The sequence below is a fragment of the Podarcis bocagei genome (genome assembly GCF_964188305.1).
Source record: "Podarcis bocagei genome assembly, chromosome: 13".
NCBI classification, from domain to species: Eukaryota; Metazoa; Chordata; class Lepidosauria; order Squamata; family Lacertidae; genus Podarcis; species Podarcis bocagei.
Genome location: NC_138138.1, coordinates 38,128,473 through 38,156,081, shown reverse-complemented (window position 1 = coordinate 38,156,081; position 27,609 = coordinate 38,128,473). Strand labels below are relative to the sequence as shown.

At 43.6% G+C, this 27,609-nt stretch overlaps 2 protein-coding genes across 5 annotated transcripts in view; both read left to right on the top strand.

Annotated features, from left to right (window-relative positions):
• Nucleotides 1–5,557: 5,557 nt before the first annotated feature.
• Nucleotides 5,558–27,609, top strand: part of LOC308571531 (leukocyte immunoglobulin-like receptor subfamily A member 2) — a 60,656-nt gene continuing 38,604 nt past the window's right edge. Inside the window, exon 1 of the mRNA XM_081167113.1 lies at nt 5,558–5,735. Within this exon, the coding sequence (XP_081023239.1) occupies nt 5,704–5,735 (32 nt within the window). The 5' untranslated portion in view covers nt 5,558–5,703. The remainder of the gene's footprint in view (nt 5,736–27,609) is intronic.
• The window catches only part of LOC308571525 (leukocyte immunoglobulin-like receptor subfamily A member 2), a 31,594-nt gene continuing 14,112 nt past the window's right edge, over nt 10,128–27,609 (top strand). The window contains exons 1-11 of one of the 4 annotated variants that reach the window (XR_014001507.1): nt 10,128–10,786; nt 11,366–11,401; nt 12,738–13,024; nt 14,989–15,291; nt 15,796–16,083; nt 17,735–18,025; nt 18,829–19,119; nt 20,468–20,755; nt 21,762–22,052; nt 22,373–22,539; nt 23,054–23,171. Coding sequence is in view for 3 of the 4 variants with exons in the window: in XM_081167085.1 (XP_081023211.1) it covers nt 10,755–10,786; nt 11,366–11,401; nt 12,738–13,024; nt 14,989–15,291; nt 15,796–16,083; nt 17,735–18,025; nt 18,829–19,119; nt 20,468–20,755; nt 21,762–22,052; nt 23,054–23,169 (2,223 nt within the window). In the remaining variant the exon portion in view is untranslated. Of the gene's footprint in view, nt 10,787–11,365; nt 11,402–12,737; nt 13,025–14,988; nt 15,292–15,795; nt 16,084–17,734; nt 18,026–18,828; nt 19,120–20,467; nt 20,756–21,761; nt 22,053–22,372; nt 22,540–23,053; nt 23,172–23,330; nt 24,429–27,609 lie in introns of those variants that run through there. The other 3 variants (XM_081167085.1, XM_081167086.1, XM_081167084.1) reach the window with 3 other exon arrangements.

Below are 27,609 nucleotides of genomic sequence, written 5' to 3'. Positions count from 1 at the left end.
GTTCTCAAGGATGCAGCCTCTTCCCTCTTCTTTAACTGCTCTTTTTTATTTTTAAACAGATGATGCTCCAATCAGTCCAGATTTCTCGGTAACATATCTGGTTCTGCTCTTCCTCTTTCTGTCAGCTGGGGCCTTTCTTTGTTACAAAATAGGAGTGTGTAAGTATGACCCAGGCGAGAAGGGGATTTAAAAGCTCTTGGCCATAAATTCTCTGGGTGGTCTGAGGTTCCTAGTGATATCTTGCCTAGTCCTTCATCCTATCCATCTATTTGCCAGGATAGGAAAGCTGCAGCCCTCCAGATACTGTGGACTAAACTTATCTTCATCCCTGACTACTGATTATGTCCGCTGGGGCTGATAAAGTACAAAAGGAGTATCAGGAGGGCCACAGGTTTCTCATCCCTGCACTAGTAAGTTTGGGGAAGTGTCGGGGTGGGGAAAGAGGAAGAGAGAAACTGGTGGAATATAGTCCCTGTGCTCAATTTCCTTTTGTAAAACTCTTAAAATAAATTCTAGGTGCCTCCCATGAATTGTCTGAAAAAGGAAACACCTAGCACATTCTGAATTGAGATAGGTTGTTTTGGTTATTTATGGGTTTGAGAGAGCACCATCTTCCAATTGATTTGTCTTCTTCTTCTTTTACAGTAGTAAGACAAAACAGGTAAGTGATCTCAACTGTTCCTCTTACACTGCACTGGATTGAAGGATGCTGGAATGTTGTTCTGAGCTTGTGAGAGAAAGAGTTTTCAGAATGCAGAACAATTTGCACTCCATCTGAATGCCACATAGGGAGGTACAATACTTGAGTGCAGAGGTTTCCTGCTGGGGTCTAGGTGGAGAGTGGGGCCTCCTGAGTTCCCTTATAGGTCCCTTAAAGGGACCCTAACCGTTAAGTCCAGTCGCAGACGACTCTGGGGTTGCGGCGCTCATCTCGCTTTACTGGCTGAGGGAGCCGGCGTACAGCTTCCAGGTCATGTGGCCAGCATGACTAAGCCACTTCTGGTGAAACAGAGCAGCGCACAGAAACACTGTTTACCTTCCCACTGGAGCGGTATCTATTTATCTACTTGCACTTTGATGTGCTTTCGAACTGCTAGGTGGGCAGGAGCAGGGACCGAGCAACGGGAGCTCACCCCATTGTGGGGATTCGAACTGCCAACCTTCTGATCAGCAAGCCCTAGACTCTGTGGTTTAGACCACAGTGCCACCCACATCCCAAGTTCCCTTATACTTTGCATCAAATGCTGTGTTAAGTGTGGCTTGTGAAATGTGAGCAACAACCTCCAGGTTCTCCAGGACTGAGGTTGGTAGGTTAGCTTGGGGAAGTGAGAATAGGAAATACTGGGATCTAGGGTATTTTGGGTTCTTTTGGAAATGAGCAGGCTGAATTGTGTTAATGGCGTGTGCTTGGGAGCCTGAATTCCTAGCTTTTCTTAAAGTCGGAAAATGTTTTCTGGTTTAGAGTGAAGGGATCAGTGAGTGAATAAAGACTGTAAGAACTGGGTGTCCAGATGATCCTTTGTAATGAGTTTTTCTTTGCCTCTCTTGGTTAGTGGTGAACACACCTTCATAGTATCGAGATCTAACAGGGTGGAAAATACTGACCGTAAGTAGCGTTGTTGGGGACAGGGCTTGTGTTCACGATACAACTTTAACAAATTGAATGATAAAGATCAGGCTTCCTCAACCTTGGCCCTCCAGATGTTTTGAGACTAAAATTCCCATCATCCCTGACCACTAGTCCTGCTAGCTAGGGATCATGGGAGTTGTAGGCCAAAAACATCTGGAGGGCCGAGGTTGAGGAAGCTTGATAAAGATACTTAAAACATCAGAGTTGACTGTGCACCATTTATTGGGGCTCAGGAGGGACAAAGTTGACTGTCATATATTGACTCTGGACTCACCAATATCGACCCACCAATCTTAGACCTGAATATCAAAGCTACTAAGGCCTCTGCTATTGTATTGTTGCCAGGACGTGCCTCCAAAGGTGAACAGCAGATAGCAAGTTGTGCTTGATGTGGTGATGGAGGCACTAAGTAACTTGTCTCTTGATTATCCTGCACTGGTACTTGAATACTTCTTACTCTTTGTCCACTGTTCTGTGTGAACAAATGACCATGGTTACTGATGTTTTTCATTTCTCTTAATTCCCTTTAGCAAACAAGTTATAGCACACTGAATCTCATTAATACTAATTCCCTTAAATAAAGCAAGGTGTAAATGGTTATTCTAAATATAACTAGTGCATGCTCAAGTTATCTCCTGCTTGGACTACTGCAATGCACTCTACGTGGGGCTACCATTGAAGGTGACCTGGAAACTACAACTAATCCAGAATGTGGCAGCTAGACTGGTGACTGGGAGTGGCCGCCAAGACCACATAACACCGGTCCTGAAAGACCTACATTGGCTCCCAGTATGTTTCTATGCACAATTCAGAGTGTTGGTGCTGACCTTTAAAGCCCTAAACGGCCTCAGTCCTGTATACCTGAAGGAGTGTCTCCACCCCAACCGTTCAGCCTGGATACTTAGGTCCAGTGCCGAGGGCCTTCTGGTGGTTCCCTCACTGCAAGAAGTGATGTTACAGGGAAACAGGCAGAGGGCCTTCTCGGTAGTGGTGCCCACCCAGTGGAACACTCTCCCATCAGATGTCAAGGAAATAAACAACTATCTGACTTTTAGAAGACATCTGAAGGCTGCCCTGATTATGGAAGCTTTTAATATTTGATGAATTTTTGTATTTTAATATTTTCCTGGAAGCTGTCCAGAGTGGCTAGGGAAACCCAACCAGATGGATGGGGTATAAATAATAAATTAGTATTATTATATTATATAAATTATTTCCCCCCCATTGCTTTAAGATTTGTGGCATGCAGTTGACTCCAGTAGAGACCCCCTAAGTAAGAGTCTCTGAATATGCACATAAGTTACAAATTCAGGTGTGCAGAAAACACAAGCAGGTCTGGTAACACCATGCTTATATTTCTATACTCTTGCACTTCTATACTCAGCCATGTAGCTAACAGTATGTTCCTCCCCTGCACAAAACTGAGAGTCAGACACAAGCAGACTGAAGCAGTACTGAGGTGTCCACCCCTGCATTCACCTCTTCTTGCCTACTTCTGCTGTTTGTTCTTGTTTGTCCTGTCTTAGAGTCACACCTAGAGCATAACAGAATCGCTTCTTATGTTCTAGTAGCCAGTTAGTCCCAGCAAGAGACAACTGTTCTTGCAAGTGGCATCATTATATATATTTTCAATTCCATGTTTATGTCAAAGTTAGAAGAGATGATGGCAGGGAAGCAGGACCTAGAAGTCATGCAGAAATTTCCTCAGAAGAACTTCAAGATCGGGCTGTGTATGCGAACCTTCCCACTTACAATACGGATTATCAAAATGTGATGCAGCAGGAGAAAGGCCAACTATCACAGGAAAACCAAGCAAGCGGGTCCCTTGCCAAAAGGTCCTCTCCACAATTTCACAGCATGAGAAATGAACGGCAGACAGTATCAGGTCAGAACACCCTACGCGGAGGTCCCGCTGAGCTCACTGCCATCCCATGAGTAAGTTCATTGTCCTTGACTCTTACAAATTGGTTTCAATCATCTTTGGCAAATGTGTAAGTGCTTGAATCAATGCGTACATACAGTGGTACCTCAGGTTAAGTACTTAATTCGTTCCGGAGGTCCGTTCTTAACCTGAAACTGTTCTTAACCTGAGGTACCACTTTAGCTAATGGGGTCTCCTGCTGCCGCCGCGCTGCCAGAGCACGATTTCTGTTCTCATCCTGAAGCAAAGCTCTTAACCTGAAGCACTATTTCTGGGTTAGTGGAGTCTGTAACCTGAAGCGTATGTAACCTGAAGCATGTGTAACCCGAGGTACCAGTGTACAGGATTTTTCAAGGTAGCATCTTGGGAGGTTCCCTACAAGGACTTGGGTTGGTTGGATGCTGTGGTCGTCTTAACTAACTCAGCCCTTCACTTTTTACATTTCAAAGTGGGAAAAACGTATGTAGCAAGGAGCCAACAGTACTGGGGTTGTTGCTGCCCTTGCAGTTTAGAAACCTGAGAAATAACTGCTCACTTCCTCTCACTTGGATGGAATGGAAATAAGGAATGCTGGAATCTGAGCAAAAATGCGAAATCATTAGACGATTATCTGATCAACACTCAGTACTGTGTCTGTGACTTTTGGAGCACATGCCGGGCTCTCTCTATTAGCTTCCTCCCCAGAACTTACCTAGTTTTCAGTATAATGGTCCACCTATTTTTGCCTGTGGTGCTTGTGATGTGAGTAGGTGAGTGAATGGCTGGTGTTCCCATTTTCTTATAACGGAGGCAGTCACTCCCAGACCTCTCTCCCCTTCATTGTGACATCATCTCTTCTTCCTCTCTCTCCTTTTCCAGGAACAGAACTTCAAGAGCACAAGACAGAAGGAAAGAGAGAAAGAGAGAGAGAAAGAAAGAAAGAAAGAAAGAAAGAAAGAAAGAAAGAAAGAAGGAAGGAAGGAAAGAAAAAGTCTTGTTCACTCATTAGTAAACTGCTGAAATCAATGGTGATCATGCCATAGAATCAGGCCCATGCAGCTTGTTTGAGGCCCATCATGTTCCCCTTTATTTCTGCTCTCTTTCTACCAGAGAGAGGTTCCATTTAAGGTTTGGGACATTTTTTGGGTTACAAGGCAAACTTTAATTTCTTTAAAAAATAAATAAATTAATCAACTTTCCAATATTGTTCCAATTGCAGCTTCCTTATAACAATACCAATTTTATTCAATTAATACAATTATTAGTGCCAATTATTAAAATGTCAAATTATACAATTTCATTAAACTGGCCCCCTCGCATGCTAGAGTTGATGAGTTCATTCTTCTACATTTTTTTCTGCGTTCAAAAATTTTAATAATTTCCATTCCTTTCCATTCAGTTATAATAATCCCTTATATAAAGGCTACAATCTTGTGGTTTCTATTCGTGTTGGTATATTAGATAATTTATAAAGTGCTAAACCGCCAGGCAAATGTCCAGCCTAATTTTCATATTCCCCACCTGCTCCCCATCCTTTGCTTTGTGTAAGATATTTAAAGTTTAAAAGTTATGGATAACATTTTTGTGATTTTTGGCTGGTCCCAACAAAGATTTTGTCCAGTTTGTGGATTTTGACTATATATAGTTTTAATTCTTTTAATGATTGCTTCCCCCTCCTATGTTTTTAGGTGTTCTTATTTTTATCTGTAAGCTGTCTTGAGCCATTGCCAGGGGAAAGGGGGTATAAATAAATATAATAATAACAACTAATCTTATTTTGCATTTTTTTTTTCAAATGGAACAAGATGGTTCCTTTTGATGTTTCTGTGTGCATACATGAACTTTATTCGTGCATATCTTTTCTAGCATAGTACTTAAATCTGTATTTTGTGCATTCCTACCAATTTATGCTTTGCAAAAAAATAAAAATAAAATATTTAGTGCATAAGTAGACTTTGTACATGGAGCACTATCTGACCGCCAGAGATGTTTAAAGCAGATTGAAAGTCTCTGAGAGTCATGAGGTATTGGGTGTGTCAGAGATGCTGCTCCCCTCAGTTTCCTGTAGCTTCAGATGCAATCTGGGCTGGCACACAGAAAACAGCACTAAACTGCAAGGGTTGAGGACCTTCGAGCTGGAACCGGATCTTGTGGACACTAATGGTGATCTGCCATGACGCCTGTGCTCTCCATCATCTTATATTGGTGAGAATCACAAAGGCCCAGCTATTGATTAAAAGGAGTTAGAAAGCTTTTGCATGAGGTTTCTGATATAAAGGAGCTGGAAAGAAGGACAGTTAGTTGGCGGAAGCTAGATGTCTGTGAGAGAGGGTTGGCGATGGTCTGAAATGAAGGGCTGGGGTGGCAAGTTGGGCAATCTTAAGCCAACCTGGAGAATTTCACATAAATCAGATGCTTGAAGGACGAGGATACTGGAAGTGAAAATATGCTCCAGAGCAGATCCATTGCAATCAAACCTGCTGCATCTGGAATTGAGGGTGGAGAGTGCAGCTGAATAGGACACAGCCGTGGGGAGCCTGACGAAGGACCATCCACTTTGGGCCTGCCCATTAAAAGCAAGTCTAGAGTGAGAGACTCAGGTGATGCCTGCTGTTTCCATGAACCCTTCTCGTTGTGAGACTTTTGTGGGTTAGCTGAGAGTTTCTTGGGCCCTGGGAGAGAGCCCGGAGGCTGAGAGGGATGATGAATGTGTGTGTGTGTGTGTGTGTGTGTGTGTGTGTGTGTATGTGCGCGCGCAGATTTGTATCAATGTAACATTTTTATATGTAACTGTATTTTTGTAATATTTTGTTTGAATTGTTTGTTGTTAAGTTTTCTGTACACTGTTTAGACATATTTTTAATATATTAAGTGGGATAGAGATTAAATAATCGATCGATCAATCAATCAATCAATCAATCAATCAATCAGTCAGTCAGAGGGCTTACATTTGGCATTAGTACCGTAACTTGAGCCCATTGTTTTTGATGGGTCTGCTGTGAGTATGACTTTATTAGATAGGACTCTGTGTGTTTTTGGGAGGGTGATTGGAGAGGTGGGTGCTGTGGTCTGGTAAAGAGCTTGCTGCAAGGCCTGCTTAGTATTTCTTTTTCTTTTTTCAGGCTGCTTTCTTATTGCGTGGACAGGTGGAGTCCCCAGATCCCGCGCGGTCCCCCCCGTCATGTGAAATAACGACTCATGACAACGTGCTATGGGATTAAATTGGCCACAACTTTATTAAATTTCAAATGTGGGTAGACCTTGGCTCAGGCATTGGGCGTTCTCCCTCCCCAGTCCCCAGCCGGGGACCTAGGGAGCATCAGGGTTATCCAGTGTGTGTGTGGGGGATGGGCCGGCTCTGGAGAACATATGTTCAAGCAGAGATAGCCGCCCCCATTACACCGCCACCGCAGGGGAGAGCAATGAGGACCTTTCGGCGTACGGCCAAAGCCTCCCTTCAGAAACCCCTTTAACGGGGAACCCTGATATCGCCGCCGCAAAGAGGAAGATTGACTAAAGGATTCCGCCCAAGGCCTGATACCGCCAAAGTTGTGACGTTTTGCTACGGGAAAGGCGAAACCTGCCAATGCAGGGGAATTCCTTTCCATCCCTTTAACAGCGACCTTAATGTAGCAGCGCCCACATACCTGTGAAGAAAAGTTAACCTGCAAATAAGACATTAACTGAGGGTGGGTAGGGTGGGAGAAGCTCTGGAGCCAAGTGAGGATTCCCAGGTAAGATCCTCCCTCTATTGTGTAGGCAGGTGATCCCTCCCCTACGTGGCCTGGTCTCCTTGGCAACGCTTCCCCCAGGTGGGATTGGACAACTGACTGAGGTAGGCGGAGACCTCCAGGTATCCCACCTGAGGGAAGGCAAACCAAGCCTATGCTGTTGGAGCCGCTCCAGATCCAGGGGCTGCACGCGTCCATGCAAAGCCCCCCCCCCATTTTAAGTGTGGAGCGGTCATTCAGGAGGAAATGGTTTTGAAAAATAAGAACTTGTCATGGCTGAATAGCCACTATTTAAGCACCACAGATTTTCCATATCTTGTTTCTGTTTATGTCTGATGGGGATAGTTTTTTCCCTATCACAGGAGAGGTTCTATAGCTATGATATAATTGCGCTGGGGTTAAAGCATTATTCTTACCATTTGCTTTGTTTTGTTCATTAATTGTATGTATTGGTTGTGGTGCATATCTTAATTTGTTGGATGAAGGGTCACTAAGAAGCTTCTATGTGAGGTGACAAACGTGTGGCGCACGAGGCATTTTGGTAGATTAACCCTTCAGCAGGCTTGGCCCCCTGATAATCGACGAGAAGACAGGCTGGTAATACCCAGTGCCAAGCCAAAACTCACTTACATCTGTAATCAATAAAGATGTGGCCTAACTGAACCCAATAATCTTGTCTGTGCTCCTTTCATTGTTTCTTTGCATAGCATTATAAGGGGGGTGGGTCACATCATCTGAGCACATAACTGGAAAATTTGGCCTTGTGGTGGTATGTCCTCTCTACTTGTTTACAGTGGTATCTCGGGTTACATACGCTTCAGGTTACATATGCTTCAGGTTACAGACTCCGCTAACCCAGAAATAGTACCTCGGGTTAAGAACTTTGCTTCAGGATGAGAACAGAAATTGTGCTCCGGCGGTGCGGCAGCAGCAGGAGGCCCCATTAGCTAAAGTGGTGCTTCAGGTTAAGAACAGTTTCAGGTTAAGAATGGACCTCCGGAATGAATTAAGTACATAACTCGAGGTACCACTGTATAAGCTTCCCCAGAGCAGAAAGACAGGATGGGTCAGGGGAGTTGAGGGAAACATGAACGAACCTTTCCCCCTTTTCTTCTTCTTTCTGTTTTTGACTAGAGCACAGAGTAAACACACAGAAACATACACAAAGCATAATGAAGGGGGGGCGCAGATCTTGACATGTGGAATCAAGTAGATTTGCTTTGAGCTGAAGCAGGAAACAAACTGGAACCTTGGCAGGAAGGAGAGGGTGAATGTTTGGATTTGCATTTGATATCCCGCTTTATCAGCACCCGAAGGAGTCTCAAAGCGGCTAACAATCTCCTTTCCCTTGCACCCCCACAACAAACCCTCTGTGAGGTGAGTGGGGCTGAGAGACTTCAGAGAAGTGTGACTAGCCCAAGGTCACCCAGCAGCTGCATGTGGAGGAGTGGAGACGTGAACCCGGTTCACCAGATTACGAGTCTACCACTCTTAACCACTATACCACACTGGCTCTCACTGTGAATGTTGGCCAGTAGGGACACTGTGTGCCTGTCAGACTCCTAAGACCAAAGCCCATGCAGTGAGGAGGGAGGAATCTTAGCAAACCTTGCGGTGTGCGGCTGTTAACTTGCCCAGGTGATGTGGATAGAAATTACCTTCCTCTGTTAATGAACATCTGCCCAGACTTAATTTGGTTACATTGGTTGAATTTGACTAGTTACAGTGGTACCTAGGGTTACATACTCTTCAGGTTACTTACGCTTCAGGTTACAGACTCCGCTAACCCAGAAATAGTACCTCGGGTTAAGAACTTTGCTTCAGGATGAGAACAGAAATCGTGCTGCGGCAGCGGGAGGCCCCATTAGCTGAAGTGGTGCTTCAGGTTAAGAACAGTTTCAGGTTAAGAACGGACCTCCGGAACGAATTAAGTACTTAACCCGAGGTACCACTGTACTTTGTTTTGCAGATCCTCAGGTTTATGCACATTTGGTTGTCTTGACTCTTCTTCCTGGTCTGCTGGCAAATGGAAACACACCTCTTTAAATGAAAATAGGTGACAAAATGAATTGGAAGCTATTTCCCCCTCTCTTTGTGATTTTTTGCAACCAATAAAAATCCCTTTGATTCCCAAAGCTACACTGTAATCCAAGAATAGGTATTTGAAACTACGGTATGTTGGTAAAGAAATGGAAAAGAATCACAAATGTAACTTACATTGTTTTTTAGTTTGAAAAGTAACAGATGCAAATCACAGATGTAACTTTATTTGCCAAGCTGATAGGCACTGTAAACCCTTCAGGGAAACATTGAAACATATCTTTCTCTTGCTCAACCTCTGGAATCATGAACTGCCAGACTCCTAATCTGCCTTCAGAAAACTTGTACAGTGGTACAAGAGTCTGACAGTTGGTTATGGCAATGCAGGTCAAAAACATTGCTCTCTGGACAGCCTGTTTTGCAGTGAACCCGGCAAGTCTCCCTCTTGGCTGCTCCGGTGTCCAGGAGGGGTTCCAGATTAATGGGGGGTAAGGGGCATGCCTTTCCATATCTTTCAAGGGTGTCGAAAGGGCACAACCTGCGGTTGTCCATTGATGCCTTGTTTGTTTGTTTGTTTGTTTGTTTGTTTGTTTGTGGGAGGGTGTGGAAATCCCCTTGGCACCTGCTGAGGCCCACACCCCTGCAAAGGACCCATTGACAATTCCTGAAGCCTCTTGTCCTGGCCAGAGGCGAAGCTAGCTTTGCATCTGGGGGCAGGGCTAGCCACCCGTAATGAGCGGCGAGTGTCCCAGGCTCAAGTTCAATCTTAACTGTTTGTCTTTTTGTTTTTTTTCACCGCTTCCACCTGTTCCAAAAATTCAGATAGATTGATTTTAAAGAAGGAACTGTCACCATTAAAACGACCAGACTCGAGAATTAAAACACCACTCAGCTGGCATCTCATTCTATTGCTATCTTTTACAAATGAATGTTTTTCAAAATTGCAAACATGAAAATGTGGAGCCTTGATCTTAAGACTAGAAAAACGAGAAAGAGAGAGAAACTCAGACTGACATATTGGCCCATCCTTAGTCTCCCTGCACAGTAGGCAGCAACGGAGTAAGAACAAGGAGCCTATAAAGGTGAACTGGCCTTTAAGTTCTTTGAAAGGCTTATTTATCATTCTTTTAGTACAAAGCCAGAATTTTATAATCTGTATTTTCCGTAACCATCAGCAATCTAATCTCAGTAGCACAGAATGGGTTTTGTGAACATTTGTAGTTGAAGAGCTGCCTTCCTGAGTCAATGGATATCTGATCACAGGAGATATTTCCTGCTGATTAGAAGGGAGCATGTCAGAGGCTCATGAGTTACGGACTGGGTGGTAGATAATGCCTGAGCCCAGTTTCCTGTGTCATTAGATCAAATCTGGGGGCTCAAGAAAAGCAGAGCATTAACAGAGCAGAAGGCACTGAGGTTGGATCTATAGCCCTTGGGGACCCAACACTGCCTCATGGCTCTTGCTGCCAGCATCCTGTTGCTTTGGTGAGAATCTCAAAAGCCAAGGAGTGCCTAGAACGGGGACTGAAGAGAAGAACATTTTCCAGTGGGAGTATGCGTGAAAGACTAATAGATGGGGAGGGAGAGATGTTCAGTTTCAGAAATGACAAGTGTCGTGGGGTCTGGTTGGGCAAAACTTACATATCTGCATCAAGGATGGAGAGCCTGTGGTACTCTGGTCCTTGCTGGACTCTAACTCCCATCAGCCCCTGCCAGCTTGGCCAATAGGCAGGGATGATGGGATTTGTAGTCCAGCAACACCTGAAGGCCACGAGTGCCTTATCTCTGATCTGAGTCAAAAATGAATGGGGGATATGATTGTGATAGCTCAGGAGTGAAGCATATTGTCCTCTGCTAAGAGCCATCCTAGTGTTACAAATTGATTCTTTAGAGGAACCCACGGACCAGGAATGATGTCCAGGAATGGTGGCAGTTGCAGTTCAGCAACACCTGGAGGGACACCTGCCATAGAAGATGAGTGGCCAGGCACTTTTCCATGGGACCTGTTCAGTAATTCTTATTGCCATGGGACCTGTTCAGTAATTGTTTTTCCCCTCTTTCTAGGTTGCTCTCCAGATCAAGAGAAAAATGTGTTCAAAGGTAAGGAAATATTGGGGCGAAGAATGTTTGGATTATGTTACGTTGACCTGCGGAGCTTTGAGACAGGTCTGCATGGAGGAGGGAGGGAGATTTGTCTATTACAATATCTTGCAGGTTCTAAGGGTTGATTTGCAGGACCCCATTTCCCATTGTGTGGTATGGGTTATTCAGTACTATTGCACATGTAGGAAAACCATGGCCTTCAAAGGCCATGAAGTCGCAGCCCCTCGCTCCCTTGAATGGCCTTCTGCCTTCAAATTCTTCACCTTTATGGACTTTTCCAAGCTAAGGATCAGTGTGTCACTCTTCCTACTAACCCTATCAGCTCTATTGACTTTTCAAGGTTGACCACTCCCTTCCCACTAGACCATAGAGACACTAGACCATGGAGTACAAAAAGACACAGCACACTGAGTCCACAGAAAACTGAGATCTGGGGCAGGGGAGTTTTTTTAATATAAAAAAATCACTGATGAACCAAGAGTAAAGATATTTTAGTCAGAGCTGCACCTAGCCCCTTGCTCTTTATATTTGCTTCTAACAGATTTAGCAAAAAATCTCACCATTATCATCAATTTAGTTAGATTAATAATGCATGATGCAAACATGATGGCTACTAGCATTTCCATAGCAACCTATGAAGACTCTACCAGACTCAAACTCTACCATCCTTAGCTGTGTGAAGTGTTCATTATTCATTCTGATGCAAATTGGTCTAAATGTTTGCCTGCAGCTGAAGCAGGACTGTGCACATACACACACTGCATTAAAAAAAAACCAAAAAAAAAAAAAACCTGGGCTGCTTGAGCCTTTTGAATTTTTGAGTGGGTACCAAACTCACTGGTTATGTCTCTGTTCCCTCCCCTGATTCAGCCATCCACCCACCCAGAGAAAGTGTGGCTTGTAATTAATCTGAGCCTTGGAAAACACATAGGGCTTCATCACCACCACTGTCCGCCGGCATATGAACATGAGCAAGGGGACAGTGAATTTCAGGAGGGGACTCAAAGACTTCATGAGCACCAAGGGAAGATCTCAAGGGTGCCATCATGCTCACAGACAGCATTTTGGTGGCCCTTGGTGGCCATTACATATTTCATAAGTAATCGATTGTTTAATGCAGTGTGCATTTTTTCACCTGCCCAGGATATAAATTTTGGAAATAATCTTCTTCTTCTTCTTCTTCTTCTTCTTCTTCTTCTTCTTCTTCTTCTTCTTCTTCTTCTTCTACTTCTTCTTCTTCTTCTTCCTCCTCCTCCTCCTCCTCCTCCTCCTCCTCTTCCTCTTCTTCTTCCTCTTCCTCTTCCTCCTCCTCCTCCTTTCCCTGTTAATCCAGTGAGATCCTCCTTCCTGCTCCCAAAATCTCATTGACTCCCAGTTGGAGAGTCTTGCCTAGAGGAAATGTCACCATCCTTTGTGAGGCACCCACCACTGAAGGGCTGACTTTCTACCTGAAAAAAGGTCATCAGACGATAGCCAGTCCGAGACCAGGAGACAAAGGATTGGCTCATTTCCCCATCACTAATGCGAGCTCAAAGGATGGAGGAATGTACACCTGTTTCTATTACAATTCAAGCAAGTCTAGTTCAGAATGCAGTGAACCACTGGAGTTGCTGATAACAGGTATGGTCTTGCCTCAGGTTACTCCTCGGTATCTCAGAATAGCATCCTGGGGCCAATGAAACTTGGTTCATTAGCCTCAGTTAATATTTCCATCTGCTAGGTGAAGGACATAATGTAGATATGGGCTAGGAAAGTTCTCATGCAGCAATAAAATATCACCAGCCTTGGAGTGGACCAGCAGTGCCAGAAATACACTAGAATTTCCCCTGTGTGTGTTTGTGCGTTTAACACACTGACCCTGTAATGCACATTAGGCAGAGCTAATCCTGTACACTAATTACACAAAGGAGGAACACGTGTCACCACAATGCCTGTGGAATGATGACCAGCATGGTGTAAACTCACCCAGTCCCAAAGGGGAGACACACACCAATCAGAAAATCCTTGAAATGGCAGATATGACTGCAAAATTCATGGAAATATCACCTCCCGCCTCAAAATCAGGAGCTGTCCCAGTGATGACACCACAGGTCAGTCACACAAGGAGAACCGTACAGGGCTAACAGGCATAGCCAAGACAGCCCTGTGATGCTTTCTGCTAAAGCAGGCCCAATTCTTCTCACCTGCAAGTAGTGTGGCATTGTGGCCAGATGCCCCACCTCTTCCTTCCCCCTGCCATTGCCTGAAGGAACCCTTTCCTGCCAAGCCCTCTAGTGGACAGGAGACTTCAGGAATATGCCATCATCTGTATGACGTGAATATGGCCTGCCTGCAAATTGACCAATGGCAGGTGGCTCTAGGAGTGGCCTTTCCTGGGGAGGGGAGCAGAGTGGGTCCATAGGAAGGCTTCACCCTGGTCCACTCCTCGTGAATAAAAAGTTGCCCACCTCTATTCCCAGCACCACAGTTCTTTCACGGTGCCTCAGCTCACAAAACGAGACTGCTGGTTCAAATACAGAGAGTAAGATTCAGGGGAAAGCTGAATTCAAAAGCAAAAATGTGCAAAATTGCAGTTCCTTGTAGTGGATGACATTAAATGATTGAGAATACAAGTCACTTCAAGTCCATATTAGACTTCACTGTGGACAAGCCCTACGTTTGGACCATGATGTGATACTTCTGAGAACCCCCTGCTTCAGCCTGAAGCATTTTGGACCTGGATCTGAACCTTGATGTAAGATGGGAAAATTATTAAAGTGAGAGAATTGGGTAATATTTACAAGCATGGTATTCCCTGCAGGGTGGGTAAAACCTGACAAAATATAGACAAATGGGTCCAGGCTTTTGTGCTGGTCACTTTCATATAATGCAACTGCAGATCATATAGAGCTGAATAGACATTCCTGTTCCTGTTCCTGTGTTTAAGCTGGTGTACATCTCATTATCACAGGGTTTGCCAACGCAATGCCCGTGGGCGCCAGTGTCCCTGCCATTACTCCCTATGGCACTCACAAAAGTCTTAGCAAATGTCCCCTAAAACAGACAGCCCTGCAATGCAGGAGACACTGTCCACTCTTCATGGTTCAGTCTTTTCTGCATTGAACACACATCCTTAAACAGGCCCACATTTCAGTTGATGCCAGTTTGGACACCCAATCTGTTCTCAACAAAGGAGAGGTGCAAATCACTTTTCTGTGAGTGTGTCAGTAGCTGATGTGGGGACTTTTTTCCTATTGACAGGGAGGGGGTGGATCTGAGTGACCGCAGGCCTGCACTATTGTGTGACCCTGCTTCTTTTTCAGCTCTTTTAGATGTGACGGCCATTTTGTCTTATGCCACACTCCCACAGAAGCCATTTTGTAACTGGCACCCAGGGCACCACCTCAACATTTGAAATGTGCCTACTAGCCCCCCAAAGTTGGCAACCTCTGCACTATTGTATAGTGTGTCCACTTTCACCTGCAATCCATCCTGTTATCCTACCGCTGGCCGTAACCCTGTGGTAATTGACTACATTCAGGGGCATGCCTTTTATGCATTTATCCTCATTATTTTCACATTCTAAGTTGACTTCATCCTCACAGATCTCGAGCTACCGAAGCCAAATATCACCCTTTGCCCAAAGAAGCTGATTTACCTGGGAAGTAATGTGTCTATTCAGTGCTCATTCAAAGAGGTAACCCAACATCCAATCCAGAGGTTCTATCTCCATACTGATGCAGATAAGATGAAACCACATTCTGTGAAACCAGATGGAGACACAGCCACATTTAACATTAGAGAAGTGCAAGAGCATCATGCAGGCAAATATCACTGCAGCTACAGAGCACCATCAGGGGATTTTATCTCCTCCAAGTCCAGTGATGATTTGGAGTTGTTTATCATAGGTAAGGGTTCTGATTCATTGTCCCCCAGACAAATATAGTGATCCAGCTTGCTGGATGTTTGTACTTTAGTCTTAGAGTACCTGGACTATGTATAACAGGGTTGGGAGACCTGTACTCCTTCCCCTTGATGTTGCTGGACTACAAGTCCCATCATCCTCTGCCCATTGATTATACTTGCAGAGGCCAATGGGAGCTGGAGTCCAAGGACATTTGGAGAGTCACATAAGTAAAGGGGATGAAAAAGGCCTTTCTATTTCTTCTCATGTTTCCCACCAAATTCCTGGTTTACAGCATCATAGCTGCTTCGATTAGTGAACGTCCATCTTGATTCTAGAGAGTGTTGGAGCTTGGGTAGAGTTGGGTAGATGTCTTTCCAGGCTGAGGGACAACATGGAGTGTTTCCCTTTCCATTATGCACCCTTCCACCACACAAAATTGCATGGTGTAAACAATCCACCGCAAAGATGGAGAGTCCTTCATTAACCAACTTCTCCCTTCTTACAGATCCCTACTTTCCTAGACCCATTATCTCTCTGGGCCCCACTGAGCTGGTTGCTTTTGGGGGAAATGTCACTTTCCAATGTCAAAGCAAAAAGTTTTCCACGAGGTTCTATATCCAAAAGTCTGGAGAAGAGATGCTTCAGCCATGCTTGGGGACTGATGAGACCACAGCTCAGTGCTTCGTCTCCAATGTAGACCAGGCGCATACAGGAGAATATAGCTGCAGGTACAGCGAGTCAAAACCTTTCATCATCTCAAAGACTAGTGAACTTGTGAGATTGCTAATGACAGGTAAGAGTGAACTTTGCATTTACATACCTCTCCCATGACTCATTATTTATTTGGGGTTTAGGTGCACCATGTCCACTGAGAAATAAGCTTCCATTGAGTTCAATGAGGCTTATCCCCAGGTAAGCATTCATAGGGTTACAATCTTAATTTGTATTTCAGTACAGAATAAAATTGGGGCTGTCTTTGTTTCCCTCACGTTAGATTTTATTCAGAGGCAGGGATAGCATTTGGCATCCTCAGGCAGCTGTCAGAGCCCCAGAAGGTCCCACTGCTGCGTCTACCTTCCCTGGCCACACTTCAAATCATTTTTATGAGGTTCCCATGAGAGCTGTGAGGATGGATGCTGCCATTTTAATTTCCCATGATGCCCCAATGTAATGTGGGGAATTAACATGGTGGCTCTACTGGGATACAGCTGTTGCTCACTGCTGCCACCACCAAGTAAAGCCACTGGAAGACCCATGGAAATAGGAAGAGGCCAGCCAATGGGCACTTTGCTGAGTCCTCCCCCAACCCCTGTTCCACAATTCTGGAGGTGGCCCCATTCAGAGGGAACAAACATTCACTGGTATTCATGAAGAAAGCTCAGTCATTCCCAAACTGAGCACCATGAGAAAGCTGCTACTATGTTGTGAGAGATAACTTAAATTATTGAAGGCTGCTTTGAACCTGAGATACCTCAGAAGATGGATACCCGCTGCATCCCAGCTACATTTTTAAAAATAATGTTCTTGATTATCAGCCTGAGGAGTAATGAGTGAGAGAGGGACCATATATTAATCAGGGCAGCCAATATGGTGCTTTTTGGATGCTGAGGGACTCCAGTTCCTATCAGCCTCATCCAGCATAGTCAAGGTCAGGGTTGATGGGAGCCGTAGTCCAGCAACATCCATAGGGGGCCATTTTGTATAGTCCTGATAAAGGCAGAGTAATGGGGCCCAGAGATTATCCTTTTCATACAAGGAGAGGGATGAGAATCTCTGTCATGAGTGGGACACACAACACATGTCACGTCTTTTCCATAGTTGCACATGCTACTGTGCATTTTACTGCATTTTAAAATACAATAATTGCTTTCAACAAGGCTGAGATTTCAAAAAAGATCAGTAATTTTATTAAAATTTCACATTTGACAATTTTGGCACAATAAAGTTCAGAAGAAGATAATGAATGTTTATATGCTAGTTTCCACTGGGAGAAAGGACACAGGGCTCTGACACTATTTATTTTGTAAAATGCATAAGACTTTTCTTTTCTGGGAGGCCTGCCTAGAAAGAAAAGTCCTTGATCATTTATTATTCTGGTGATAGTACTATGATGTTTTCATGAAGTAGTGTTTTCTTTGTTTTACTGTATTTTTATTTGTACATCACTACAATGATCCATGGGATTGGTAATTTACAAATGACCACTTACATAAAACAAAAAATGGATGTCAGCTTTTGTTTCTGACTATTCAGAAAACAAACTCCTACAGGCATCATGTTTCTCTTTGCAAAATGGCCTAGGATTCAATCCTAAACACCACGAAACTCACCGAGACTTACTCATCCTAAGCATGTGTACAATTACACTGTGTACAGTGTGTACAAAGCATGGGTGGGTGTTTTGCGATGCTACATGCACTATTCAATATGCTTTCTGTTCATAGATCAGAACACAGCCCGACCCAGTATCTCCCTGATCCCAGGCTACATTGCACAACTGGGAAGCAAAGTCACCATTCAGTGCTCAGCCCAAGGTCAGAGCAAGAGGTTCTATCTTCATAAGGCTGAAGACAAGAGGAATCTACAAATAGCAGTGACAAATGAGGACAGGAAGAACTTTAGTATCAACAGAATAGACTGGGAGCATGGAGGGAGCTTCTACTGCAGCTACACAGAGTCCTCACAGTTTTTCACCTCTTCAGAGGCCAGTGACCGTGTGGAGCTGTTTGTACTAGGTGAGGATACCAATTAAGTCCCAGTATTCTTTGTGGCGTGTTCTGGTCCATGGGGCCATGAAGAGTCGGACACAACTAAACAACAAAACAACAACAATTCTTTGTGGGAAGAAACAACTAGTATAACTGTGCTTTAAATACCTAGTACAGGTGAGAGCTCAATTTATAGCTGAAAGTCCTCATACAAACACTTTTGGCTTAACACCAGTTTTCATGAACAAAGAAATGAAAATAGGATACAAGCCACGAGGAAAGCTCAGGAAGAAAACCTTTGGGTTGGGACTGAAATGAAGGCAGAGAATGAAGGGAAGAAATTGTAACAAATGCAGACATTTCAGCCAGTTAAAGAAAGGGAGGGAGGGAGAGAGGAAGGAGAAAGAAATGTTTTCATTAAATAAATAAGAGCAAACTGCCAAATCTTTCTATTGGGAGAAGCTTATAATGTCTATCTATCATGGAGTTCTAAAGGACCAGGTGCTCTAACATATGAAAAAAAATTACCAACAGGCTGACTGAATATATTTTGCTTCCCTGAAGTGATGGACAAGATGGCAGGCAACAACTTCTGGAGGGCACTATCTTGGTTAGCCCTGCAGAAGGCTGTTAACATTCACAGCACTGGTGATGGGGGTGGTTCCTTGTTGTCTCATTTCCTCTTTTGCACAGTTCTCATGTTACCCAAGTCTATCAGTTCTCTGACCCACACTCAATGGATCACCCTCAGGGGTAAATATCACCATCCATTGTCAGAGCAAATACTGGCTTGGAATAGCCTTCGCCGATCAATTTCTTCCTTTGCACAGATCCCAAGTTATCCAAACCCAACATCACCCTGGCTCACACTCAGTGGGTTGTCCGGGGTGGAAATGCCACCATCAATTGCCAAAGCCAACACTGGGCTGCAAAGTTCCTTTTTGAGAAGACTGGAAAACAAATGCCTCTTCAAGTCATAGAGATTAATGGGACCATGGGTACATTCTTCATGAAAGATGCTAACTTGGAGGATGGAGGGAACTATAGCTGCAGGTACAGTGCCAAGGAGCAACCTTTTATCATCTCAGAGCCCAGTGACTTGGTGACAATCCAGATAACAGGTATGAGAACTAACTTTGCCCATATCCTACCTAGTCCCATGCCTTGGTTCTTAATTTTTGGTATTATTTGAATTGTAGCTACAGGATCTGTTCTATGTTTCATAAGAAAGTACAAAGCAAGCTGCATGTTCTGGATAACTGGACAGATGTATGAAGGGCTGTAGCTTAGTGGTAGAACATCTGCTTTGCATGCAGAAGGTCCCACGTTTAACCCCCAACATCTCCAGATGTGGCTGGGAATGCCTCTGTCTGAAACTCTGGGGAACAGATGCTGATCAAAATAGACAATAGCAGCTTCTTATGCTCCTAACATGTGCCATGCTCTTTAGGATCCCGTTCCTGCCCTAGGGAACTGAGAGAAACTAAAAAGAAGACTGCCCCCCACCAACCTTCTCTACTTAGAAATCTGCATCATGTTTTGCAGTTACTAGGCTGTTTTGTTGTTGTTTGTAAAGACCCAGGTTGCATAGTTGTGACTCCTAACAGATTGGGGCAGGAGCAATCTCTGTAATGGGGTGGAGTCACTCTTGTAACACCAGCTTCACTGCCGTCTACCAGGATGGAGTTGGAGTGGGCAAGAGTGGTGGTGAGGCTGGGGTGTGCAGGCACATCCGCGAGAGCATGAGATTGGCTCTGTCACCCTGCTCCATCCAACTAAGCTGCAATGGCATCAGAGTCAGGTGGCACCTCTCCATCTACTGGCTCTGGAATTTTGTGTGACAGGAGCGCAGAAGGGACGAACTGACAGTGACAGTCTAGGAATGGGTTGGGTGTTCATAGATTTTAACCAAGAGTTACTTTAGAACATTTTGGCTAAGGAGAGAACCAACAATTGCCACAAGTATACCAATCTATTCTGAGGTCCATATACACGATGGCACGACATAAGCAGGTTAAGTAAGTCTTTTTAGGAACAGATGCAATGATGTATCATGAGTGGAGAAAGAGGGAATAATCCCAGAATTCAGCTAAGAATAGTGAGTGGCAGTTTTTTTCACGCTGAAAAGAACAGCAAGTTTCTAGCACAATATTGGTGAGGATAACCTCGAAATTGCTAGCACAATGTCTGTGAAATCTCAAAAGGCAAAACAGCTTGATTCAGCACAAAGGGCATCAGTGTGGTCTGAATCTGAGCATATGACAACTGTATGGACAATACAGTTAGCAAGCGGGTTAAGGATGTTTGCCAACACTGCACTGCTGCTAGCTCATCCTCTAGACATGCACATTTTAGGACTGCCCTTGTCTAGAGGATGAGCTAGCAGCAGTGTAATATTTTTGCCAGTGAAATGGCTTAGTTCCTCAGTCATGATTAGAATAGTGATGCCACATGCATTTTCTCTCGCAGATCCTGATCTATCCAGGCCCAGCATTTCTTTTCATCCTAGTGCAATGCCACAGCTGGGGAAAAACATCACCATTCAGTGCTCTGTCAATAATTCATACAAGGCATGTTATCTTTATAAGGATGATGGTAAGAAGGAATTACAGTCAGTGGAGACAAGTAGCTCTGATGCTGTGTTCCTCATCAACAATGTGAGTGAAGCTGACGGAGGGAGCTACTACTGCAATTATAGACCCCAATCAGGGTCCTTCATCTCGGAGGCAAGTAATACTGTGGACCTTTACCTAGTAGGTGAGGATCTTCATTCACGATATTCTAAACTAATGAATTTTAGTGCCCAACGTGGCATATTTTGGTATAACTTGCCCCACAAACAGATCAGAATGAATGCTCAGCCAAGACTGGATATGCTCTAATCTCCACATAAGATTTGTGCAAGCAAATCAAAATAAATGGTGCCTGGAAATGGCTCTCCTGATGGCTTCTTTGGTGGGTTCCCTTTATGGCAGCCATCGCCTGCATCCTCACCACTTGGGGGGGCAGTGGGGGAGACAGCGAGGAGTGGCTGGAGGTGTATCTGAAGAAGTGTGCATGCACACGAAAGCTCATACCAAGAACTAACTTAGTTGGTCTTTAAGGTGCTACTGGAAGGATTTTTTTTATTTCAAATAGATCTTATTATACTTTGTGTACAAATTGCTTGATTTGGTCATGTACTTTTCTTTGTGTTTTGCTTATTGCTTATGTGTCTGTTCAGCTACGTTTGTAACGGTGTGTTTTTGCCTGACTGCAATGTGCCCTTGAACTCAGACAATGATTTTGCTTGCCTGGGCGGAAAACAGAGAGGAGTGTGTGTAGAAGCTACCCTATTGTTCAAAGTTAAAGTGTGTATTCATTGTTCTCTCCACATTGGCCCCACTGACCAAGGGCATGTGGCTCCCAGAATGTTGCCGAGAAGAGCATACAGCCTTTGGGTTGAAAGAGGTTCTCTATCCCTGCTCTAAGAGGATGGACCATAGCTTAGTGGTAGGGTGTCTGCTTTGCATGCCAAAGGTCCCAGGTTCAGTTCCCAACATTTCCAAGTAGGGATGGAAGTGTCCCCGGCCTGGAACTCTGCCAGAACCACTGCCAGTCAGTGTAGAAAATACTGATCTAGATGGATCAATGGTCTGATTCAGTATAAGCTTCCTATCTTCCTAAGATCCTGCTTCAGCTTTCTACACTGTCCCTGAGAACAGTTTCCACCATGTTGTGCTGATGGTCATCTTACTTCTGTGGGCTCTTTTTCTGTGGACAGATCCTAATTTATATATACCAACAATTTACATGAGTCCTAGCAACTTGGTTGCCTTTGGAGAACAAGTCACAATCAGGTGTGAAACTGGAAAAGAAGCCATGATGTTCTATCTCCATAAGGATGGAGACCCATCACTAAACTGGACCATGGAAACTGAATTATATCATGGTACATTGTCCATTCACAATGTCAGCTGGGACAACAAAGGGAGCTACAGCTGCAGCTATGTAGCAGAAAAAAGGCCAAAGGTGTTATCACTACAGAGTGACCCAATAGAGCTCCTGATATCAGGTATGGTTTCTGACTTGGCTATCTGACAGTGTGCCATACTATATTATTTGGTTTAACAGGTTCCTATCCAACTAAGTCATACTCAGAATAGGGCCCTTGAAATCAATGGACCAAAGTGAATCTCTTGCATTTCAGTGGATCTACTCTGAGTATTACTTAGCTTGCTATGACCCAAATTCTTTGAACCTTACTTAGTTAATTCTGAAATTGACATGAATCATGAAAAAATGCTACTGGGTACAAACTAGATATAAACAGGTACAAACTTGAGTACAAAATAGAGATTCAACACTGTTTTCCTGCTTCATTGCCTTTTGCAGCTGCCTCCATGTTCTGATCAGTGTGTGTTCTCCATTTTGTATGTTGCTGTGTGTTTGGAGAAGTGACTGCTTAGTCGCTTATTCCATAACTTCTTTATGGAATAGTTCTAGTGGTTATGTAACCTAAGCCTGCCTTCAGGGATATGTCTGTCAACCTGAATGGATCTGTGAGTAAACTACTTTTTATATTAACGTTAATCAGATTCTTGTGCTTATTCCTTTTAAGAGGGATTAGAAAGGATTTTATCAGGAAGGAATCTTTAATAGTAAGACTCAGATGAGTCAGCAACAAGCTGATTTTTGAGTAATTTAAAAAGGGGGATGTTTGGAACTCTGCTAGAATATGGAACTTGCTAGAACTTGCTAGCCTCTCCTGCCTCACTAATCACCCCCACACTTCCAGCAGTTGTCTTGGAGGACCACCTAGGTAGACCCATGTTCTTGAGGCGGTCCCTTAATCCCAGGCCTGACCCTGCTCAGCAGCCCTCCATTTGAAGGCTAAGAATCTATGTACACCAAATGCCTCAGCCAAAGCCTTCCTACAACTGTAATCAATAAAAGCTAATTTTTTTAATCCCAGAACATTGTCTTGTGTAGTTTGCTACACCTAACAGTGTCTAGGCCTGGGGCAGGAGCCACTGTGAGTGGGTCTGCAACTTGATTTATTCTTTTCATTTTCAGAGAGCGACCACACCCTGGTGAACATCATTCGCTTTGTCATAGGTGGTCTGGTCACTGTACTCCTTGGCTATATATTGACTTTGGATCGGCGTTTCCAAAGGGAGCATGTACACTAGGTGAGATAACTTGTTCTTCTCCAACTCAAGGTGCCTCCTCTTTAAAAAGGAAACAAAGAAACCCAAATTGAGTTTTTTTGGGGTGCTTGGGGATTCTTGATGTTACAGAAGAAGCCACAGCTGGGTGGTATTGAGGGAAATATTTCTATCTTGTCTTTCAGGTGAAGTCTTCGGAGGTGGTTTCACATGTGTGCTACATTGGTCTTTGCCTGCCTGGTGCCTTCCAGACCAAACTACTGCTCTCATCAGCCCGCATGTGCTGTCTAAGGCTGCTAGGAGAACAGCAGAACTTGGAGGGCCACTGATTCCTGTCTTTTCTTTACATGTTCCCAGATTCAAACAAAAGTTTTTTAAAAAACAAACAAACCAAAAAAAGATTCATTTTCAACTACATGGAAAAAAACATATTTTATATGTGAATGAAAATAACAGTGTTCAAATGTCCCCTGTAAAATATGTTATTATTTGCAGCTATTAGTAACATCTTCAAGTGAGAAAATCATAAAATTGTTGAAGTCAACCGTGATGTTCTGGTGTTTGTGTAAATATTGTGTGTATATGTAATAATATTGGAGTTATATGAGGTAAGTGTGTAAGCAAGCTTAGCTCACTTTTTTTAGTTGCTGTTTTGTTAATATTGTTACTATTGTTTTATAGATTATACATGCCATATTGATTTTTTTATCCTATAGTATGACTTGTGCTGTATTTGTGATGTTTAGCTTATTATTAGTGGCTGCTTCATTAATAGTCTTTTATGGATTCTAATTGTTTTATTGATTGTTTGTTAATTATTTTACTATGATTTATATTGTATTTGGAAAGTTCTGTTATGTTTTGTTATAAGGCTGTTATTGTTTGCAAGCCTCTTTGAGATTCTTTTGAAAGAAAAGCAGCATAGAAATACAATGAATCATGTCAAATCAAGAATAATATGCAAATTAATGGCATTTGTTGTTGGGAGGTGGGTGCTTGGAATGTTTGTAGTGAATGGTGATTGGATAGAAGTTTTGAAAAAGGAGTTTGAATTCTGCTGGGGGACAGTTGAGAGAGGCAGTTGAGTTTGAGGTTGAATTTGGAGTGACAGTTGGTTATGGATGTAGAGAGAGAGTATTTGGAGGGGAGCAGGGTTGGTATGATGGAGCAGAGCCAGTATTGTTTTAAATGAGTCAAAATAACCAGATAAGATAAATAAAAAATGAAACCATGTGCTTCTCTACACTGTAAGCGATGATAAAACATTTTAATATTTCGGTTTTAAATAAATGGTACTGCACAGACATGCCTCTTGAATGGCTTCTTAAGAAGTAGGAGATATCTAATAGTCCACAGGATCCATGTTGGCTCTGGGAAGAAAGGCAGTTTAGAAATACCTGTCAAAAATCCGGCTGTACACCTGACAGAGAGCAAGAAGCTGGCAGTGGTGTCTCAACGGGGGGCGGGTGGGGGGGCGGTGCGGCCTGAGCTCCATGTCTGTGAGGGTGACCATTGCGCCAACACAGCCACAAGCAGAGGACCCCGGCGCTAAGTAATGCACATGTGCAGCGTTGCACGCATGCGCTGGATGTAGTGCCGTCGCACATGCACTGTAAAGCAGTTTGCCGCCGGCGCCACTCCAGTGCCCTACAGATGGTGCAGGGATCCTCCGTTTATGGCTGTAGCAGCGACGGAGGGATCCTGCGGGGCACCATCTGTACGGTGCTGGAGCAGCGCCGGCGGCAAACCACTATACAGTGCATGTGCGGTGGCGCTACGTACAGTGCATGCGTCATAGACGCCCACCCTAGGTGTCACGAGGCCTTCCTTTGCCCCTGGAAGCTGGTACAGGTGACTTGAGGGCAGTCTGTGTTTGGTGCCAGCTGAGGGCATGGCAACATGACAACAACAACAACCTGATATTTATAAACAAGGCAATTCATTTTTTTTAAAGGACATATTTCTACTCTCCAATATCAAATATCATCATCATCATCATCATCATCATCATCATCATCATCATCACCACAGGCATTGTGAATGCAGCAACTTAAATTAGTATTTTCTTTGGTTCGCGTGTGCTCAATTTTAATTTTTATGCAATTGTATGGTTCTGTTCTGTTTTCTCTTTAATTCATTATGTCATTGAACTATATGGTTTTGGTTTTGAACGAATAAAAATAAACACGACAAAAACATCACTGGAATTGTATTTTTTTTATCTCTTTTGTAAGTTGCCTTCAATAAGTTCTCTCTCATAAAGGCAATCTATAAATATTTTAAGCAAACAAACAATAATAACAGCAATATTTCCCATTTTTTTCTTTGGTGCTTTAATATTTACTGACCTATTTGTTTAATCACATTCATATTCTGCCTTTCCTCCTAGAAGCACAAGGCTACAAAAACAGAACCATTCCCCCTCCATTTTATCCTCCTAATCACATTTTATGCTTTGTATGCAGAAAACCTGGGTTCAGGCCCAGATTCATCTGGACTAAGTTTAGAAATAAGAACCCTGCTTAAAACTCTGGAAAGTTATTACAGGCAATACAGAACTAGATTGCCCGAAGGTCTGCCATATAATTTGTATACCACTTAATCATGGTCCTCTCTAAGTGTTCTATAAGGCAGGTCTCTGTGTTTCTAACCCAGCTTAGTTAGCTAGGACTTAGTATGGGGGAAGAAATCTGATTCAGTTCTCATATACAGGCAAACCTTCCAGATTCATGCTTTCTAAAACAATATGCAAACCAAAACACAGCCATCTTTTGAAATTCATACTTTTCAAGATATTTCAATGCAGTGTAACATGTACAAGAATAATTTTGCTAGGGTAAAGTTTGCATTAAAATGCATATACTAATGCAAATAACATCAACATTTTTATTATACTGTATATGGAAAAAACTGCATTGCAAAAACATGTCTTTTAAGCAAAATTGCATGCAAAGATGAAAAGGAGAAATTTGTACTAAACTGATGGATTTTCAAGAGAACCTGTTTTGAAAAAAGTTCTCTGACTGATGTGGGACTCTGGAGAGATGTTACAAATGCGAAAATGAGAAAGAGGGACTAGCTAAAGCTGACGAAGTTACTCATTGCTAGCTAAGGCAGCCTTCCTGGCTTCCTACATTGTTGGTGAACATTCTGTAAGCAGTTCTGGTCCCTTCTTGGTACAATAATCAGCATGAAAGTAAGGGGAGCAGTGGCGAAAAAATATGTGGTATCAGATCATATGTGGTATGCAGATTGAGAGGCTTAAGGCAGAGGATGGAGTGGGTGATAAAATGATATTGCACATTTCCCATGCCCTGCAAAAGTAATCTGCAAACTAATTGAGAACATCAGTTTAAATAGACTTGGAGGCTGTGACATTGGAATCAGGACTTAAAGACTTCTGCTTTGCTTCATCATGAGACTTGTCCTCTTCATCCTCTTTTTTGGTGAGCAAAAAAACCAAGGATTTGCCCCAAGTGGGAAGTGTGTGTGTGTGTGTGTGTGTGTGTGTGTGAGAGAGAGAGAGAGAGAGAGAGAGAGAGAGAGAGAGAGAGAGAGAGAGAGAGAGAATATTTCAGCATGACAATAGTTGTCCGATCTCAAGCTTTGGCCTTCTTCCTCTTCAGGGCCTTCATCTCAAAGCTAGCCAACTAACATTCCTGCACATTTTGACTTCCTCTTTCCAGCAGGAGATTGGGGAAGATGCATCACCATGCATTGCAGATGCACTTTTTTTTTAAGGGGGAGGAGAGGAGGCAGCAGTGGCAAAGCATGTACAACTTTTCATATTGGGCCAGCTCCGCCCATGGTGCTGCTGAGCATATGGTGCTGGCATGAACAGCTGATCCCAGCCAGTGCTGCTGAATGGAGAGGAAGAGACAGACCGAGCCACAATCACAGGAGCAGTATAGTTGGAAAAAGGTCTGGGACTCTTTTGTTTGTAGCCAAAACAGAAGAGAGATCTGGGATTGGAGTTCCTGCTGCTGAAGTTATTTATTTAGAAAAGCACTTCTTCTCTTCACTTCGTTTCTCCAATCTAAACCTCTCTACCGGTTGCTAGATGTCCCACTCAGGAGGCTGTGCATTTGCAAGCCTGAGTGGTCCTACTCCAACTGCCTTTATCTAAAAAATGAAATGTTGTGCAATCCATTGGACCTCTTCCACCTTCTCTATTGTAGCATCCAGTGAGTATGAGGGAAATGGATTGGAGGGGAGAGGATGGTTGAAGTGTGAGATTATGCAACAGGGGAATGCGTATGCATGTGGTATATGCATGTAAGAAAGAGCTAGATCTCTCATTTCTTTGCATGAGCACTGAGTTCACTGTTGTGGGCTCAAAATCTGAAACCTGTAGTTAGGGGACTGAGGAAAGCTTTGGCCTACAGGCCATTTTCTCCAAGCTCCACCCACCTACACTACACCTGATGTCATACAGTATGTGAGACAGGTACAGATATGACTACA